At 35.0% G+C, this 19138-nt stretch overlaps 2 protein-coding genes and 1 pseudogene across 4 annotated transcripts; all 3 read right to left on the reverse strand.

The window, feature by feature from the left end:
- Positions 1 to 273: 273 nt before the first annotated feature.
- LOC107870314 (alpha-glucosidase) lies at positions 274 to 6814 on the reverse strand. 3 transcript variants are annotated; one of them, XM_047412510.1, is made up of 6 exons: positions 6248 to 6384; positions 5501 to 5677; positions 3703 to 4412; positions 3145 to 3375; positions 2245 to 2891; positions 274 to 1469 (listed from the first exon to the last, which is right to left on the reverse strand). In XM_047412510.1, the coding sequence occupies exons 2-6, from the start codon at positions 5503 to 5505 to the stop codon at positions 612 to 614; spliced, it is 2451 nt and encodes an 816-aa protein (XP_047268466.1). In that variant the 5' UTR covers positions 5506 to 5677; positions 6248 to 6384; the 3' UTR covers positions 274 to 611. The 3 variants fall into 3 exon arrangements, with proteins under 3 accessions (XP_047268466.1, XP_047268465.1, XP_016572292.1); XM_047412509.1 differs by having other exon boundaries at positions 5482 to 5677; XM_016716806.2 differs by lacking the exon at positions 5501 to 5677 and having other exon boundaries at positions 6248 to 6814.
- Positions 6815 to 9264: 2450 nt separating this feature from the next.
- Positions 9265 to 9705, reverse strand: LOC107871612 (glutamic acid-rich protein-like). Its single transcript, XM_016718539.2, has 2 exons — positions 9590 to 9705; positions 9265 to 9487 (listed from the first exon to the last, which is right to left on the reverse strand). The coding sequence occupies exons 1-2, from the start codon at positions 9703 to 9705 to the stop codon at positions 9265 to 9267; spliced, it is 339 nt and encodes a 112-aa protein (XP_016574025.2).
- A 1492-nt stretch (positions 9706 to 11197) lies between these two features.
- On the reverse strand, positions 11198 to 16972 carry LOC107870315 (annotated as a pseudogene).
- Between the last annotated feature and the right edge of the window lie 2166 nt (positions 16973 to 19138).

Consider the following 19138-nt stretch of genomic DNA (forward strand, 5'->3'; position numbering starts at 1 on the left):
ATACAAAGCTATTCAGAAATCATAATGCAAATTCCCTTTTCTCTTATTCTTCTAAATTTAGCTATTTTTCTCGGCTAAATAACCTGATCTTAGCTTCCTCCTTCCTCGACGTTAAACTCCTGGATTGACTTAGCTCATCAAGGTGCATCATGTATATAACAAGTAGTACTTACTCATGCTTATCCATGTATTAATAGCCATTGTATTGCTAATATCATGGTTTACTATGTATTAGTTATATACTGTTTAACTAACACATGCATAGATCGAAAGTCCTAACAAATAAAGGATTAAATTAATCCATAACTAATACATCCCACCAAACGACCCATTGATGAAAATATTACAGTTTGAATTACATGAACATATATAGCTAAGCTGACTCTTCATAGCTTTATCAGTTCATCAAGAAATAACAAATAAAAATATGCTTTATTCCATATTCTACAATATTATGAAGATAATAAGATCCTAAGTTGGGCGAACTATTCACTTTGATGTTGCACCCGTGTTAAATTATCCAAAAATGCACTAGTTTTGGAGAATCTGACGTGTTCATTGACATTTTTGAAGAGTCCGGCCAACTAAGATCATCATTGTTCTGTTCATAATTATTTGGCAAGTGTTAGCTCAATAGAAAATTCTTTTCTAATAAGAACTGATAAACCTGTCATCTCCAGAACACCAGATGCACTTCTATCAATTTTTGTTCCAATTTTAGTGGCCAAATTATATGCTCTTATTTTGCTCACCCCCTTTTTCAGTCCAAGAAAAGTGACTTTGTGTATTGTCCAATTCTTACTCAAAGCAAACTCTTCATTCACAATCTTCGATCTGAGATATAACTTGTTGTTCACAACATCAGTGTGAAATTTCACAAGGTTCCATTTTCCTCCCTCTCTTCCCATTTCAACGTCTTCACCATCGTCCAAGAAGACTTCTCCTGAACTATTTCCCCTGTTGTTGATGGCAACAAGTAGTTCAAATGGAGTTTCCCTTGCTGCTCTTGTTGTCATTGCTTCTCCTTGCATTGCCACAATGTTTCCCTCTTGGAGGTGCACGTTGATATGATCAGGAGGCGCATCTAGGCTGATGTAGCCACCAGACTTCATGTTCACGTAGTTTGAATAGTTGAACATGTTGAACCAGGTACCGGATGGAAAATATGCATCAACTGAAACTGCACCAGATGTCAATACTGGTGATATCATTAACCCCTTACCAATGAGAAACTGAGAGTCGATGGTGTAAGCGTTTGTATCCTCGGGGAATGAGAAGAAAAGAGGCCGTGCTATAGGGATGCCTTTGGTATGTGCCTCGAACATTAACGTGTAGAAGTATGGTAAGAGTCGGTAGCGTAGTCCAAGCACTTTCTTGGCTGTTGCAGCTACTGAATCCCAAATATATAGCTCTTGATGGATAGAGAACTTCTCAGTGTGGTCCCTTGCAAAGGGATAAAATGCACCAAGCTACATTCAACGAGATGTTGATTATCAGATATCAGAAAAGCATCATACATCAATTTGAATCCCCAAATAGAACATAGAACGACAATAGACAATAAAGAGAAAAAAGACGCATATTACAGATATCTCCACTTCTGTTTAAGCCGGACAAACCTTCTTTTCTTGTACACTTCCCAATTGTATTTTACTCAAAAATCTGTAAACGAAATCTCTAATTAACAAATGAACTTCAGCTTCTGTATGAGAATTTTAACGAAAGTAGATTCCCTGGACCAGTTGGCCACTCATAACTCTAAGGCCATGGGTGCTAGAGGCGGATCTAGGATTTATAGTTAATGAGGTAAGGATTATCGGTTTTGGACAGTGACCATAACTTGATATGCAATAATACTTGACCATATAATGAGTATCAATATTCAACAGATCACCAAGTTTAGCTTAGACACATAACAAGACCGGGCTCTTCTAACTAGTCGGCCTTCTCCGAATCAATCTCTTTTTGTTCTTTAATCTTCGTCAATTCAAGTTGATCCAAGGCCTAGCAAAGAGTTGAAACCAAGATTTTCAGATGAATGGGGTTGGGTATAAGTATATCTAAGTATCTAATACATAATTTAGACGAGGGTCGCCCTCCTAATTCAAAGTTTTCTCCAGGAAGTTTCACATTTAAATAGTAAAAGAATAACCATCATATAGGGCACTTTTGAACTTCTGGACTGAGATAATAATCATTCAATGTATTCATCAAATACTTCTTTAAAGACGAAAGAACTTGTACCTGAATCCAACGGCGACATAATTCTTCAGTAGTATTTCTAGCAAAGCCACATATATCAGCTCCAACCATGGGCATCCCAAATATTCCGGAACTCAAAATGCCGGGAATACTATAAGCCAAGTCATCCCATGTGGCTGCATTATCTCCAGTCCAATGTGCTGTGTACTTGCCAGCACCCACAAAGGTAGATCTGCTAAGTATAAATGGCCTTTTACCAGTAATATCGATTAAAGCAGCATTGGTGGTTTTAGCTTCCAGGAATCCGTAGAGGTTATGAACATTGTACTCTAAGGCATTTCCAAAATGTACTGATGTTGCTGGGACAGTCTTCTCGTTAATTGGACGTAAGCTTCCGGAATTATTGATCTTATAAGGAGGGTTGTCAAGGGTAGAAAATGGGGTTGGAGGAGAAGAAATGAAGTTAGATAACTCGTTCATGTCAAGCCAGAGCCCATCAACGGGGAGAAGGTCATGGAAAATCTTGATTTCATTACTCCAGAAGACTCTGCCTCGGGGATTTATGAAATCAGGAAAGTAGACTTTTCCAGGCCAAACTTCTCCAAGATAAGGAACACCATCGCGTTTGATGAAAACATCAGCTTGCATCCCTCTCTTGTATGTCTCATATGAGCTATTTATGCTGATCCCTGTGAACAAGTCATTGAGATCATAAACGAAACAGGAGTAGTGCTTTGATTAAGTCATTCAACCCAATAGCTTTGCAATTTCTAAACCTCTACATCACCTTAAAGTATAAATATCAACAAAAAAGGGGTAGCTCGGTGCACAAAGAATCCCACGTTCACACAAGTTCCGGGTAAGGCTACACCCCAAAGGAGTGTGATGTAGGTAGTCTACCTGACGCTAATGAAGCAAGAAGTTGAACATGTCAGAACTTACCTGGATCCAGTATGAGAACAAATCTCTGGCCATTGTGGTGAAGTGTATCAACAAGTTTCTTCATCTGGTCAAGTGGGAAGTTAACAGGATCAAGTGTGAAATCCTTATAACCATCCATATAATCAATATCTGTCCACATGACCTCAAGAGGGATCTGAGCTTTTGCATAGCCAGCAACCACATTCCGAACTTCAGTAATATCTTTATAACCATATCGGCATTGATGAAACCCTGTTGCCAACAATCCGCCATAGATTACATGAAAACAATATGTCAATCTATCTGTCTCAAACCATAGATGTATAAATTGTAGAAAGAAAACACAATCCTCATATTCACAACTAGTAAAAGCTCTATCCACCCTATTATGAGTACTGAAAGAGGTGGGGTCATATAACGTTATATAACCGGGCTCTGCACTAACGAATGCTTGAGACAACAAGAAACTGTGCATATTTTTTAAGTATCAAACAAAATTTAAATGTTAGGGCCATATGAAGTTAGTAAACAGAATAAACACTACAAACCAATAGGTAATTCGCTAGCATAATTACATACCAAAAGACCAGTATGGCATGGGCGCGGGGCGGCCAATGAGCTCTGTGTACTGCTCCATGACCAACTCTGGCGCAGGACCAGCAAAGAAGTACAAGTCAATGACCCCTCCAATCACCTTGTAGGTAATTCTGTCACCAGTATACACAATGTCCATACCATTGCTATTGAAGAGCAAGACTCCGTGACTGGTCCCGACCCCAGGATGAGACCTGACATCCATGTAAAAAGGGTGGGAACCATACAAGTTGACGTCAACATTGACACTACCAATATCAGCATTCCAAAGAGTTAATGTCTGGTTATGCTCGAGCTTAAATGTTCTCTTGGTATGCTCCCCGAGGCCATAGATAGATGACCGATTAGCTGGCAATGAAGAGGACAATTGAAGGTACTGATCCTTGAAGATGAGGAACGTGTCCGGAAAGTCATTTTTAGGTGAGGTGTCAAAAAGAACGTCACCTGAGGAACGACGCGTGATAGTAAATCCAAAAGGGGTGGTGTTGTAGAGAGTGAAACTAAGGTCAGAAATGGTGCTCGTGTGGAAGTAATGGGTGTCTTCAGATGATGGAAGTGAGGTAGAAGAGCGCTTTTCTAGAAGGGAGCTTCGGGGGGATGAATGTGTTTCACGGGGGATAAATTCTTGAGGAACTTCCCATCTTTCATGATCTGCATCCGTAATTCTGACTCTTAAACGATCTTTTGTCTCAAAGCTGCAGAAACCATCAGCATGTAAAACAAGAAAAGGCTGATCAGTTTGTTTATAAAGAACACTCTAATCAAATTTAAAAGATCTTTTGACACAAAAAAGACAGAGTCTGTCTGCGGAGAATGGTGTGTAGGCAGTCATACCCCTCCTACATTGTGAAGGTAGAGAGGTTGTTCCCCATAAGTAAAGCACATCACAATCAAGTATTGAAAGGTAATAAAACAAGAAATAAGATAGCAGACAAGTAAGAAAAACAATAGTGATATGCGACACTAGACAATGCTGATTACCTACTAACCTTCTATCTAGAAAAGTCATCTTGTTTTCATTTCGTTATAGAAATGTTCACAAAATCAGCTAGGAAAATTTTTGGTATGAAATGGCAAGTGACTTTTCTGTGACAAAATAAAGAAAGATAACTTTACATCATCTCCAATATGAGCAATGAACTCCTAAAAGTACTGATATTTTATTAATTTTTTAAAAAGCAAGCTCAGAAATAAAAAGGCTGGAGTCTGACAGACACCCATACTTGTCTCGCTATGACAAACACCCACTTTACTTCACAGGGCTTCATCTAAACACTTGAATGTGTTCAAAATTAGTATCCCAGTTTCTCGACTTTCACACATGAACTATTAGATGTGCGAGTTTCCTACCTAAACTATCAAGTGATACTTCATTTATGAAACTCAACAACAACAACAACAACAAACCCAGTATATTCCCACTTAGTGGGGTCTGGGGAGGGTAGAGTATACGCAGTCCATACCACTACCCCTAACGAGGTAGAGAGGCTATTTCCGATAGACCCCCGGCTCAAGATACTTCATATATGAAACTCAAAAAACTAAAATATCTGTGTTTTTGACCCTTATTTCTTTTTCTTCACAAAACTTGAATTTTTCTTTTTTTGTGTGAAATGCATATTCAAACAGAACTTCAAAGACTCAAGATTTTAAAAAAATGCAAGCTCAGAAAAAAAGGCTGAATAGACTAGCAGACACTCCTACTTGTCCCGCATTGACAAGCGGCCCCTTTTACTTCACAGGGCTACATCTAAACACCCAAACCTGTTCAATATTAGCATACTTCATAAAACTTCAACATTTTTGCAGTCCAAACACATCTTTTTGAAGTCCAAACACATCTGCAACTTCAAAATACTACTTCCTCCATTTCCATTTGTTTATCTTTCTTTCCTTTTTGGGCCGTTGGAAAAGAATCTCTCTTTCCTTTTTTAGCACCACTTTAGTTGCAACTTTCCACCTAATATGTTAAAGACCACAAAATTAAAGAACATTTTGATACATTCGACCTATCTTTAGTTAAAGACAACAAGATTCAAAAGTATTCTTTATTTGCATAAACTCCACACAAAGTCAAAACTCGACAAACATTAAAACACAGAGTATATCTCTTCATGTGTTTTGGTGTTGTTGGTGATTTTGGATAGATAGTTTATAGTATTAATCTATGGATGTCTTATTTTTTGTAGCATTCTGTTGTGTGTTTTTATGTTTTTGATTTGTTATACTGCTGTTTGTCCAGAGCTAGGGGTCGATCGGAAACATCTCTGTACTTCATCTGAGGTAGTGGTATGGACTGCGTACACTTTACCCTCCCTAGACCCCACTTTGTGGAAATACACTCACTGGCTATGCTGTTGTTGTCGTCGTTGTGGAGCATATTACTTCACAAAACTACAGTATCTTTTTCAAAATTACGTTCAAATATTACCTCTTTTTTCAAATATCACTCAATTCATGTCCAAACGACTACTTAGAATTAACGAAATTTCAATAAATATGTAATATAAAAAGTATTCAAGATCATTACCAAGCAGTAAGGCTAAGATTTTGAATGTCCGGTCCATAAACAGAAGAACCTTTGATAAGCTGAAGACTAGCAGTCAGTGTCCTTCCAGATGAGTCAACACCTACTGATCTAACAATATAACCATATCCAATTGGTTCAGAATTTGTTGTAAGTGCTAATAATTGAACCAATAAAGTGAAAGACAAGAGAAAATTGGATAGAACAATAAATGTACAAGATTTTATAGATTTATCAGTACTGTGTATGTTCATTGTGATGAGGAAAATATAATAATATCTTAACTTTGTTGTATGATATTATATGGGAAATGGAAGATAGTGTATGGTCCTTCATTCAGTGGTCCCACACTCAACTATATGTTATTTTCCATGAATTTAGTCGAGGCGCATGAAAGCTGAACTAGACAACAGCGTTATAAAAAAAAAAATGACTGCTAACTAAACTTTAGCTAGTCAAAATTTTGAAGTTTAGTGGTTTTTCAATGCAGAATTAAATTTCATATTATGTGGGAAATGGAAAATATTGTATGGTCCTTAATTCAATGGTCCCACACTCAACTATCTGTTGTTGGTGGTGGTGGTTGAAAGATGATAAGTATTTCGTGAATTTAGTCGATGGGCGAAAATTGAATTACACGCCCACGTTATAAGAAAATAATTTTTTTTTATTGCTAATTAAACTATAGCTAGTGTGTCCACCATACAAACTCGAACAAATATAAGTATAAGGATCCAATAGATTATTTTGAAAATTGAAAGATGTCTAATACCTAAACAACAAACTCACCAACCAAATTCAAGAAAAAGAAAGGAAAATGACATCGTTTCTACTTACCAAACAGTCTATCGGGGCTCCGTTTTCAGCTTCGGATCGGTTCAGCACCATCCCACTTCTCCTGTTCCAACTTTCAAATCCCAGCTCAGCGACTACAGCACAAACGACTAGGTGAATCATTTTGCCCTCCATCTGTTTGTTGAAATGTCTGAATGAACAACTACAATTTTCGTGTGTTAATTATTATGGTGTCCAAATCAGCATGCGTGCACCTAGATTAATTTCACGATACCTGCCCTCCTCTCACAAAAGGATAGATATCTAAGTAACTCTAAGGGGTCGTCTAGTGTGAGGTATAGGGATAAATAGTCTCAGAATAAAATAAAGTATTTGGTTTGAAGTATTAGCTATAATTGGGATTATTTATGCCACTATTTACACTATAGTGATGGAATAAGTTATTCCATATATACATAGTGGGATAACTAATCCCGGGTTATTTTGGGATAACTGATTCTGGGATTAATTATCCTGAGATAACTCTTTCCCAATCAAACGACCCCTAAATCTAATTTCACGCGATATCTCTTCGCCTCCCACTAGCAATGGTTATTAGCTAAGGTTAATTTCACTTGATACCTGTCTGCCTTCCACTAACAACAGATATCAGTAGTTCTATTTACGAAGGGGTTATTTGATGTGACGTATAAGGGATAAATAGTCCCGAAATAAAATGAAGGACTATTTTATCCGATGTTCGGTGTAAGATATTTGTTAGTACCAGAATTGTTTGTTCATTATTCACACTATAGTGATGAAATAAGTTATCTCATATACATGGTGGGACAACTAATTCTGAGATAACTAATCTCAGGATTAATTATCTTCAAATAATTCTTTCCAACCAAACGACCTTTAAAGCTACGACATATGGAGTCAAGTGATATTTGTTGCTCTTGTGAATTTAGTCGAGGTGCGTAAAAACTGACCAAAACACCAGGATTATTAAAAAAAATATCATATAATAAAATTTAGATAACAATTAACACAAGATTAATAAAGACTTGAAAAATCTTTTGTCTATAAGGTAAGCAACAAACTCATCAACCAAATTAAAAAAAAAAAAAAAAAAAAAAAAAAGGTGTAAGAAAAGGAAGGAGGAGGTACAATTTTCCTTGATTTAATATCTTATAGGACCTTGAAAATTATTGTTTTCCTCCTCTTAACCTCCAATAGAGTGAATGGCTCCGTAATTTTGATGGAATGCCACCACTCTTAAACGTCAATTCCTTAACAACAACAATCAAAGCATCAATAGAGTTAATCAAGTTCTCATATTTGTCCTTACATTCTTTGCATTTACATGCTAAACATGAGCTAACAGATGGATCAAAAGAGGTGGCATGTCCATTGAAGGGGGTGAATAACCATATTCGCCACTAATATGACCATCATCATGGCAAACTTTTTTTTCAAAAGAATCTTCATGAGCATCATCACCATCTCTGACACCAGCATCAACAACACCAACACCAACCCCAAATTTGTTGCAACATCACCAAAAAAACAACAACAGGCTCAATAAGAACAAGCTGACCTTCCCTAGGTGCTTCTCTTTTTATGATTGTTGCTCCAGCCAATTCTTTTTTATCAAGTCCGCCTTAGAGTCTGATTTGGTGTCAACAATCTCCAGAGTAAGATAGGCAGACATCTCCTGCAAAGCCTATAAACAAAATTAGATATACTAAAATCAATCTATAACTTGCAACAGATAGGTAACGTGTTGCAACAGATGACATCTTAGTCCAGTCACTATGGCAAATTCTTTGATGCCAAAACAAACGGGCATGTCATAGTAGTTTATCCAAATCTCATCCATTTTCTTATTCTCATTCTTTAAAATTTATTCATCGTCACCCTTATACTTGATCCTGCGCTTGAGAAGACTATACACCATAGTCATTTAAAAGTGTACTTTATTATCCTCCGGCAGATCAAGAAAGTGTCCAAAATAGCTGGACTTAAAGTAATCCTTCAATTTTTCATCTCTCAATATCTTTCGAAAACCATCAAAAATTTTACCTATGACCAATTTAACAACAAAATCACAAGTTAAAGCTGTAGGGTTATTTATAGGCATCTCCGCTTGAAAATTGTCAATACTAAAAGTTTTGACAGGATTATATTGGGCTTTCGATCTACATTCATGATCGATTGATGATGCCTTAACATCATCAACAACATTAATTCATTGGTTCTTTCCTCTTCTCTTTTTCATTTTCCTCTTTAGCATCTTCCCCACTTTTAACATCATCTCCTTCCTCACTTTTCTTTTCATCTTCTTCCTCCTTGTCTCTTTTCTCACTTTCTTTTTCGTCTTCATCCTCATCTTCTTTATCACTTTCGTCATCATCTCCATCCTCACCATCTCCATCTTCTTCCTCATGTTTATTCTCATCTTCCCCTCTACAACATCTCTAGATCTTTCAACTCATTCTCTTTCAATATCTTCTTCATATCTCTTCCCATATCTTCATTCTCTTTCTGTACATCTACAGATGTTAACACTTTGCATTTGTTTGTGAAAGAGCTTGTTCAACAAGTGCTTCTAATGATACTTGTAATTTAGCTATTTTACTTGGTTTATCATAAGTTGATCCACTATCTTTTCTTTTGCGCATCATTTTATCTACAAATAAGAGAAAAACAAAAAAGATTACAATTGACTTGTGCATCATTAAAAAAAGGGATAATAGTAAATTTAATAAATACAACATGGTACACTAATAGTTCAATAGATGACTCATCTGTTGGAAGAAGCATAACAACAAATCAACAGATGATATAGTTGTTTCCAACAAATGACTAAATATCGTTTTCTTAAAGATAAGTAAGAAGAAGAAACTCAAAGTTCCAATGATCAACAGATGCTTAATATGTTCTAATAGATTCTTATTCTTGGGAACATGTTTTATAGCTGTTGGACAATATTTTTATCATGCACATATATCAATAAGAACACCACCAACACCAGCAATAAGCTATATCACACCAAGAACACCAACAACAACACCAAGTTATATCACCACTTTAACAACACCAATATTTTTACCATACACTAACAACACAACAAAACCAAGAACACCACCACTAACAACAACAAAACTAAGAACATGAAAAACATATCTAAAACACAAACAATACCAATAAAACAAACAACACTCACCTACAACACCAACAAATACCAAGTGAAGTGATTCAATACAACAACACAAACAACAAAATAAAATTGTCACAACAGATTTCTTCGAAAAAAGTCAAAGTTCAAGTTTCACTATTTTTACAATAATGTTCGAGAACAAGTACACCACCAACAAAACTAAGAATACAAATAACACCAATAAAACAAACAAAACCAAGAACACCCACCAACAAATACCAAGTGAAGCGATTCAATACAACACAAATAACAAGACAAAATTGACACAACAGATATCTTCAAAAAAAGTTAAATTTCAAATTTCACGATTTTTATAATTAATGTTCGAGAACAAGAACAAGAACAACAACAACAACAACAACAACAAAAAAGTCATATTTCACTCAAAAAAGATACGACATTTACATTAACCACCATATTAAGAGAACAAATATCATAAATTAGGATTTTCTTGGGTTCTTTTTTTTTTTTTGTTTGAGCATCAAATTTCAAAATTATTAATCCATACTTGAAGAGAATACAACTAAGGTTTTCTTTTTCTTCATTAACTAACAAGCACTAATTTTATGAAAACCAACAAAAACATTAACGGCTACGAGGAAAGAAGAAACGATGTAGAGGCGAACTTGAGGTCGCTGGAAGTGAAAGTTTGTCATGAAAAGTTAAATAATTGTGGATTGTTTTGTACTTTTAAAAAGATTATAAGTTTTAAAAAAGTTAATTGAGTCTCTTGTTAACTTAATCTAATAGTTAAGTGTCTTTGACCCTTTCATGATCAAAATAGTCACCACTATTTCAATGAAGACTTAAGTCACCACTATTCAGGGTCGTTTAGTAGAGCGTATACAATAAGCAATATTTACTCATGCTTATCCATGTATTAATAGCCCTTATATTGCTAATATCATGGTTTACTATATATTAGTTATATACAGTTTAACTAATACATACATAGATTGAAAGTCCTAACAAATAAAGGATTAAATTATACCATAACTAATACATCCCACCAAACGACCCATTGATGAAAATATTACAGTTTGAATTACATGAACATACATAGCTAAGCTGACTCTTCATAGCTTTATCAGTTCATCAAGAAATAACAACAGATAAAAATATGCTTTATTTTCCATACTCTACAATACTATGAAGATAATGAGATCCTAAGTTGCGTGGATTGTTCAGTTTCGATGCTGTCGATGTTGCACCCGTGTTGGATTCTCCAAAAATGCTGACATGCACTCGTTGACAATTTTGAGGAATCCGGCCAACATAGATAAGATCATCACTGTTCAGTTCATAATTATTTGGCAATTGTTAGCTCAATAGTAAATTCTTTTCCAATAAGAACTGGTAAACCTGTCATCTCCGGAACACCAGATGTAGCTCTATCAATTTTTGTTCCAATTTTAGTGGCCAAATTATATGCACTTATTTTTCTCACCTCCTTTTTCAGTCCAAGAAAAGTGACTTTCTGTATTGTCCAATTCTTACTCAAAGCAAACTCTTCATTCATAACCTTTGATCTGAGAAATAACTTGTTATTCATAAAATCAGTGTGAAATTTCACAAGGCTCCATTTTCCTCCCTCTCCTCCCATTTCAACGTCTTCACCATTGTCCAAGAAGACTTCTCCTGAACTATTTCCCCTGCTGTTGATGGCAACAAGTAGTTCAAATGGAGTTTCCCTTGCTGCTCTTGTCGTCATTGCTTCTCCTTGCATTGCCACAATGTTTCCCTCTTGGAGGTGCACATTGATATGATCAAGAGGCGCGTCTAGGCTGATGTAGCTACCGGACTTCATGTTTACGTAGTTTGAATAGTTGAACATGTTGAACCAGGTACCGGATGGAAAATATGCATTAACTGAAACCGCACCAGATGTCAGTACTGGTGATATCATTAGCCCCTTACCGATGAGAAACTGAGAGTCGATGGAGTAAGTGTTTGTGTCCTCGGGGAATGAGAAGAAAAGAGGCCGCGCTATAGGGATGCCTTTGGTATGTGCCTCGAACATTAATGTGTAGAAGTATGGTAAGAGCCGGTAGCGTAGTCCAAGCACTTTCTTGGCAGTTGCAGCTACTGAATCCCAGATATAAAGTTCTTGATGGATACTGAACTTCATAGTGTGATCCCTTGCAAAGGGATAAAATGCACCTAGCTACATTCGACGAGAACTTGACTATCAGATATCAGAAAAGTATCATACTTCAAATTTGAATTTTTCATTTGAACAAAAAACTGACATGCTGTTCCATAGAGCACAATCTATGTTTCCCTGAATAGAACATAGAACGACAACAGAACAATAAAAGAGAAGAAAACCATTGCTATAGATATCTCCACGGGTTTAAGCCATACAAATTAACCTTCTTTTCTAATACACTTGACAATAGTATTTTACTCAAAAATCTGTAAACAACATTTTTCAGAGCATTATCATTAACTTGATAACACTGTTAGCAGAAAGAGTACTCCCTGGACCAGTTGGGTACTCATAATTCTAAGGTCAAGGGGTGCCAGAGGCGGATCTAGTATTTATATTTAACGAGGTAAGGATTCTGGGTTTTGGACAGTGACCACAAGTTCATATGCAATAATAACAGACCATATAATGAGCATCAATATTCAATATATTATCAAGTTTAGCATAGACATATAACAAGACAGGGTATTTATAACTAGTCGTGCCTTCTCTGATTCAACCTCCTTTTATTCCTTAATCTTGACTAATTCAATTTGACCCAAGGCATAGCTAAGATTTACGGGATAGGACATTAGTGTATCAAATACTACATAATTTAGATGAGGATCGCCGTCCCAATTTGAAGTTTTCCTAGAAGTTTCACAATTAAATAAGAAAAAGAAGAACGGTCATCTAGGCCATTTTGAACTTGTGGACTGAGATCATAAACTTTCAATATATGCAGAAAGGTATTTCTTTAAAGACGAAAGAACTTGTACCTGAATCCAACGGCGACATAATTCTTCAGTAGTATTTTCAAAAAAGCCACATATATCAGCTCCAACCATGGGAATCCCAAACAATCCAGAACCCAAAGTGCTGGGAATAATATAAGCCAAGTCATCCCAAGTGGCTGCATTATCTCCCGTCCAATGTGCTGTGTACTTGCCAGAACCCACAAAGGTTGATTTGCCAAGTATAAATGGCCTTTTGCCAGTAATATCGATTAAAGCAGCATTGGTCGTTTTAGCTTCCAGAAATCCGTAGAGGTTATGAAGATTGTACTCTTAAGGCATTTCCAAAATGCACTGATGTTGCTGGGACAGTAATCTCGTTAATTGGACGTAAGCTTCCATTGTTACTGATCTTATAAGGAGGGTTGTCAAGGGCAGAAAATGGGGTTGGAGGCGAAGAGATGAAGTTAGTTATCTCGTTCAAGTCAAGCCAGAGCCCATCAACAGGGAGAAGGTCATGGAAAATCTTGATTTCGTTATTCCAGAAGACTCTGCCTCGGGGATTTATGAAATCAGGAAAGTATACTTTTCCAGGGAAACCTTCGCCACGATAAGGGACACCATTGTGTTTGATGAAAACGTCCGCTTGCATCCCTCTCTGGTATGTCTCATATGAGCTATTTATGCTGATCCCTGTGAACAAGTTATTGAGATCATAAATGAAACAAGGGTAGTGCTCTGATTAAGTCATTTAACCGATTACCTTCGTAATTTCTAAACTTCTACATCAACTTAAAGTATAAATATCAACAAAAAAGAGGCAGCTCGGTGCACAAAGCATCTCGCGGTCACACAAGTTCCGGGAAAGGCTACACCCCAAAGGAGTGTGATGTAGGTAGCCTACCTGACGCTAATGAAGCAAGAAGTTGAATATGTCAGAACTCACCTGGATCCAATATGACAACAAATTTCTGGCCATTGTGGTGAAGTGCATCGACAAGTTTCTTCATCTGGTCAAGTGGGAAGTTAATAGGATCAAGTGTGAAATCCTTATAACCATCAATATAATCAATATCTGTCCACATGACCTCAAGAGGGATCTGAGCTTTTGCATAGCCAGCAACCACATTCCGAACATCAGTAATATCTTTATAACCATTCGGCATTGCTGAAATCCTGTGGCCAACAATTCACAATAGATTGCATGAAAACAATATGTCCATCTATCTGTCTCAAACCATAGATGTACATATTGTAGAAATAAAACACAATCCTCATATTCACAACTAGTCAAAGCTCTATCCACCCCATTATGAGTACTGAAAGAGGTCGGATCACATAACGTTATATAACCGGGCTCTGCACTAACGAATGCTTGAGACAACAAGAAACTGTGCATATTTTAAGTATCAAACAAAATTTAAATGTTAGGGCCATATGAAGTTAGTAAACAGAATAAACACTACGAACCAATAGGTAATTCGCTAGCATAATTACGCACCAAAAGACCAGTATGGCATTGGCGCGGGGCGGCCAATGAGCTCTGTGTACTGCTCCATGACCGACTCTGGCACAGGACCAGCAAAGAAGTACAAGTCAATGACCCCTCCAATCACCTTGTAGGTAATTCTGTCACCAGTATATACAACGTCCATACCATTGCTATTGAACAGCAAGACTCCGTGACTGGTCCCCACCCTAGGATGAGACCTGACATCCATGTAAAAAGGGTGGGAACCATACAAGTTGACGTCAACATTGAGACTAGGAATATCAACATTCCAAAGAGTTAATGTCTGGTTATGCTTGAGCTTAAATGTTCTCTTGGTATGCTCCCCGAGGCCATAGATAGATGACCGATTATCTGGCAATGAAGAGGACAGTTGAAGGTACTGATCCTTGAAGATGAGGAATGTGTCCGGAGATCCATTTTTAGGTGAGGTGTCGAAAAGAACGTCTCCTGAGGAACGACGCGTGATAGTGAAGCCAAAAGGGGTGGTATTGTAGAGAGTGAAACTAAGGTCAGAAATGGTGTTTGTGTGGATGTAATGCGTGTCTTCGTTAGAAGAGAGCTTTCCTAGGAGGGAGTTTCGGGGGGATGAATGTGTTTCACGGGGGATAAATTCTTGAGGAACTTCCCATCTTTGGAATACCTTTTTTCAAATTACCTTCAAATACTACTTTTTTTTTTTTCAAATATCACTCAACTCATGTACAAACAACTACTTAAAATTAAGAGAAAATGCATCAAAATTCAATCAAACTTGTCTGTCCAACTTACTTTAGCACTTAAATTAATCTTCTATTTATTTACCCTTTTATTTACCCCTTAACATCTTTAAAGTAAATTAATTTCAAACCTAATATTGACGTGACATTTTTCTAAAAAAAAGAAAAGAAAAAAAATGCGTGAATTATTTTTATTTTTTATTTTAAAAGCCAACTAATCTTATATATATATATATATATATATATATATATATATATAATAGAAAAAAAAAATTCCCCCTTCTTCTTCACCTATCCCACCCTTCAACACCCCCACCCCACTCCTCCCTTCAATTGTCATATCCACCACCACCACCACTCATTTCTTGAATTTGACAACAAAAAAATAAAATTTCTTGATTTGTTGTTGAATCTACATTCTGATTTTGGTCTTTGGGGATTTATTATAAAATGAATCATTTGATGTAAATTCACAAATTTGAATGCAAGTGCTAATTAATTATGTTTTTTTTTTAGAAATTTATGATGTTCTATTTATCTTGTTCCTATAATTTTTTTCAATCTGGATCATTTCATCTTTGATTATGTTCTTTTTTTTGCAGGATAATTTGGTAAAATAAAATTGGTACTATAGAATTAATTAACTTATCTAAGTCCTGCATCTTTTTCTATGCTGGAAATGCTTGGTTTGGATGCTTGGTTGTTGATTTTAGAGAATTTAGTATTGATTTGATCGAATTTATTAGGTGGGTTAAGTTTTTTATCGCTACTTTATGATATTTTTTTATGGTGGTAATGGCGAAATCTGACGTGTGTGTGCAGGTGTGGCTGTGTAGGGGTGGACAGAGATGGATGGGGGGTGCAGGTGTGGCGGTGGACGTGAGGGGGAGGGGAAGGAGGGATGGTTATGAAGAAGATGGAAAATGGGGGTGGGTATTTTTAAAATTTAAAATATTTTATATATATTTAAAAATATGTATATGTATATATATATATATAAATATTTATTAATATTATATATATTTATAGAAAAAATATTTAAAAAACACTTTATTTATGTTGCTCCGACATGGAGGTGATGTGGCGCTGATGTATCAATGAGTGTGATGCACTCTCTATTATGAGAGTGTTATTATATATTAAGGGGTGAAATTGTTTTACTTTAAAGATGTTAACGGGATAAATGAATAGAAGATTAGTTTATGTGCTAAAGTAAGTTGGACAGACAAGTTCAGGAGGGTTTTGATGCATTTTCTCTGAAATTAATGAAATTTCAATAATTATATAATATAAAAATTTATCAGTATCAAGATCATTACCAAGCAGTAAGGCTGAGAATTTGAATATCAGGTCCATAAACAGGAGAACCTTTGATGAGCTGAAGACTAGCTGTCAATGTCCTACCAGATGAGTCAACACCTACTGATCTAACAATATAGCCATATCCAATTGGTTCAGAATTTGTTTTAAGTGCTAATAATTGAACCAATAAAGTGAAATACAATAGAAAATTGGATAGAACAATTATAGGACAAGATTTTATAGATTTATCAGTACTCATTGTGATAAGGAAAATATAATAATGTCTGAACTTTGTTGTATGATATTATATGGGAAATGGAAGATACTGTATGGTCCCACACTCAACTATATGTGGCTGCTAATGGAAGGTGCAGGGGCGGCTAATGGAACTTTGTTGTATGATATTATACGGGAAATGGAAGATAGTGTATGGTCCTTTATTAAATAGTCCCGCACTCAACTATATGTAGCTGCTAATGGAAGGAACAGGGGCGGCTAATGATATTTTACTATGGGTCTCATGCATGGAAAATTTTAACATGGGCGATGCACAACTATTATTAGTTGTATAAGGGATTTTTTTAATTGATAATATAATATTCTGTGGGACCCACCACATCAACTTAGTTGTCCTATTCATCCGACCCATTTTTTCCTTTGCTTTTTATTTGTCTATCCTCCTGTCCTTACTCTTACCTCTTCTTCTTCTTCTTTTTTCACATTTTTTTGGATTTATCAATTTTATACTCCGTTAGTTTTGTTTTGCTCCCTTCATTTTATTTTACTTGTCATAAATATTTTAATTTTATTTCTATATTTATTTGTCATTTGGTACTTATCAAAAAAAAATATTTTTTTTATTCTTACTATTAATTATTTTTTATTCAAATTAAAATATAAACATCATTTAATAGGAATATTACGGTTAAGTAGTCATGTTATTAATTATTTTTCTTAATCAATGTGTCAAGTAATATTGTGACAAGTAAAATAAAACGGAGGAAGTATTTGATTTGTTGAAAATAAACATTCATTCATTTATTTATTTATTTATTTATTTATTTATTTATTTTAACAAGTAAATAAATAAATATCATTTTTAATACTAATATCATAATTAAATAACTACATAAGATTTTAATAGTTAAATTTTCGAATATCAGAAAACTTGGAAATTTTTTGTTAGAAAACTTTGAATATAACATTTTCAGAAAAAAAAAAATAATTAAATGAACAAAAATGAAATTTAAAAAACTTGTGACTTCCGTCAATAGGTTCAGCTGAATGATAATTTTTTTTAAAAGAACCTCATGCTTCTCCATAAACTTCAAACGTCGTTTCACTATTTTCTTATAAGTTCATTTTTACACATAAATTAAATTGTGTTTGTATTAGAAGTTTACTCCCTCAGTTCTTCAATAAGTGAATTATTGGAGTATTTTTAGGGTTCAAAATAAGTGACTGATTCACAATTCAAGGTAGATTTTGAATTTTTTTTTAAAATTTACCTTCTATTAAATGTGCATTGGGAGTGATGTATTATTATATATTAAGGTTTATAAATTTGAAAAGGGTAAAAGTGGAAAAACATGATAAATTTATGTCTTTACTTTTTTTTCTTAACATGTATGTCAAGATTCAACAATTAACTTATCATGAAACGGAGGAAATATTTATCAAACTAATCTTATTATTTATATTTTGAAAATTTAAATTTGATTACTAATAGTTTATATAATTTTTTAGTGATGAATACTAATAAATTAACATCAACTTTTTATTTTTTAAAATACATAAATAAAAAGAAAAATTATTTCAGTGGGCCAAATAAAAAAATAAAGAGAGTAACAAAATTGGGTTTTAAATAGAAAATATGTGCAAAATTAACTAAAAGATATATGAGGAGATGAGGGGAAGGAATACATTTTCTGACCCAACAGGCCCACAAATACACGTGTCAATATATAAAAGATGCCTCACACAACTATTGTTGGTTGTGTTTCACTCATGTTAAAATTTTTCCTCATGCACCACCTAACATATTTGCATGAGACCCTATTATTTTGATACATAAACTTTGTTGGTCCTATCTATCAAATCAGTTCTTTCTTTCTCCATATTCCTTTACCTTTTTTTTTTTAAATAACTCATCTTTTTGCTCTTTTGTTTTAGAGTTAATTTTTATTTATTTATTTATTTATTTATTTTGTCTTTCTTTATCTTAGCTTTTTAATTTTTTTCGTGCTCATGAAACTAATCAAATTAATGATCTTTTTATCTTCCTAATTCCTACTTGTAGATATTTGCAATCATATCAAATTTATATAGTATTTTTTTGTTTTAATTTATTTATATAGTCCTTGGGTGTTTCAAGGGGTCTAGCAGGTCGGCATAAGGGGGACTGGTGGTGGAATGAAAAAGTTAAAAAGAAAGTGGAGAAAAGA

The sequence above is a fragment of the Capsicum annuum genome, chromosome 5 (genome assembly GCF_002878395.1).
Source record: "Capsicum annuum cultivar UCD-10X-F1 chromosome 5, UCD10Xv1.1, whole genome shotgun sequence".
Classification (NCBI taxonomy): domain Eukaryota; kingdom Viridiplantae; phylum Streptophyta; class Magnoliopsida; order Solanales; family Solanaceae; genus Capsicum; species Capsicum annuum.

Excerpts from the sequence above, each read along its gene's own strand:
- LOC107870314 (XM_016716806.2), bottom strand. The coding sequence starts at position 6,498 with ATGAACATACACAGTACTGATAAATCTATAAAATCTTGTACATTTATT. Across the intron at positions 4,413-6,247 it reads AATCTTAGCCTTACTGCTTG|CTTTGAGACAAAAGATCGTT; the intron begins GTAATGATCTTG and ends TGGTTTCTGCAG. Across the intron at positions 1,470-2,244 it reads TATGTCGCCGTTGGATTCAG|CTTGGTGCATTTTATCCCTT; the intron begins GTACAAGTTCTT and ends CGTTGAATGTAG.
- LOC107871612 (XM_016718539.2), bottom strand. The coding sequence starts at position 9,705 with ATGATGCGCAAAAGAAAAGATAGTGGATCAACTTATGATAAACCAAGT. Across the intron at positions 9,488-9,589 it reads CTTTCACAAACAAATGCAAA|AGGGGAAGATGAGAATAAAC; the intron begins GTGTTAACATCT and ends GAGATGTTGTAG.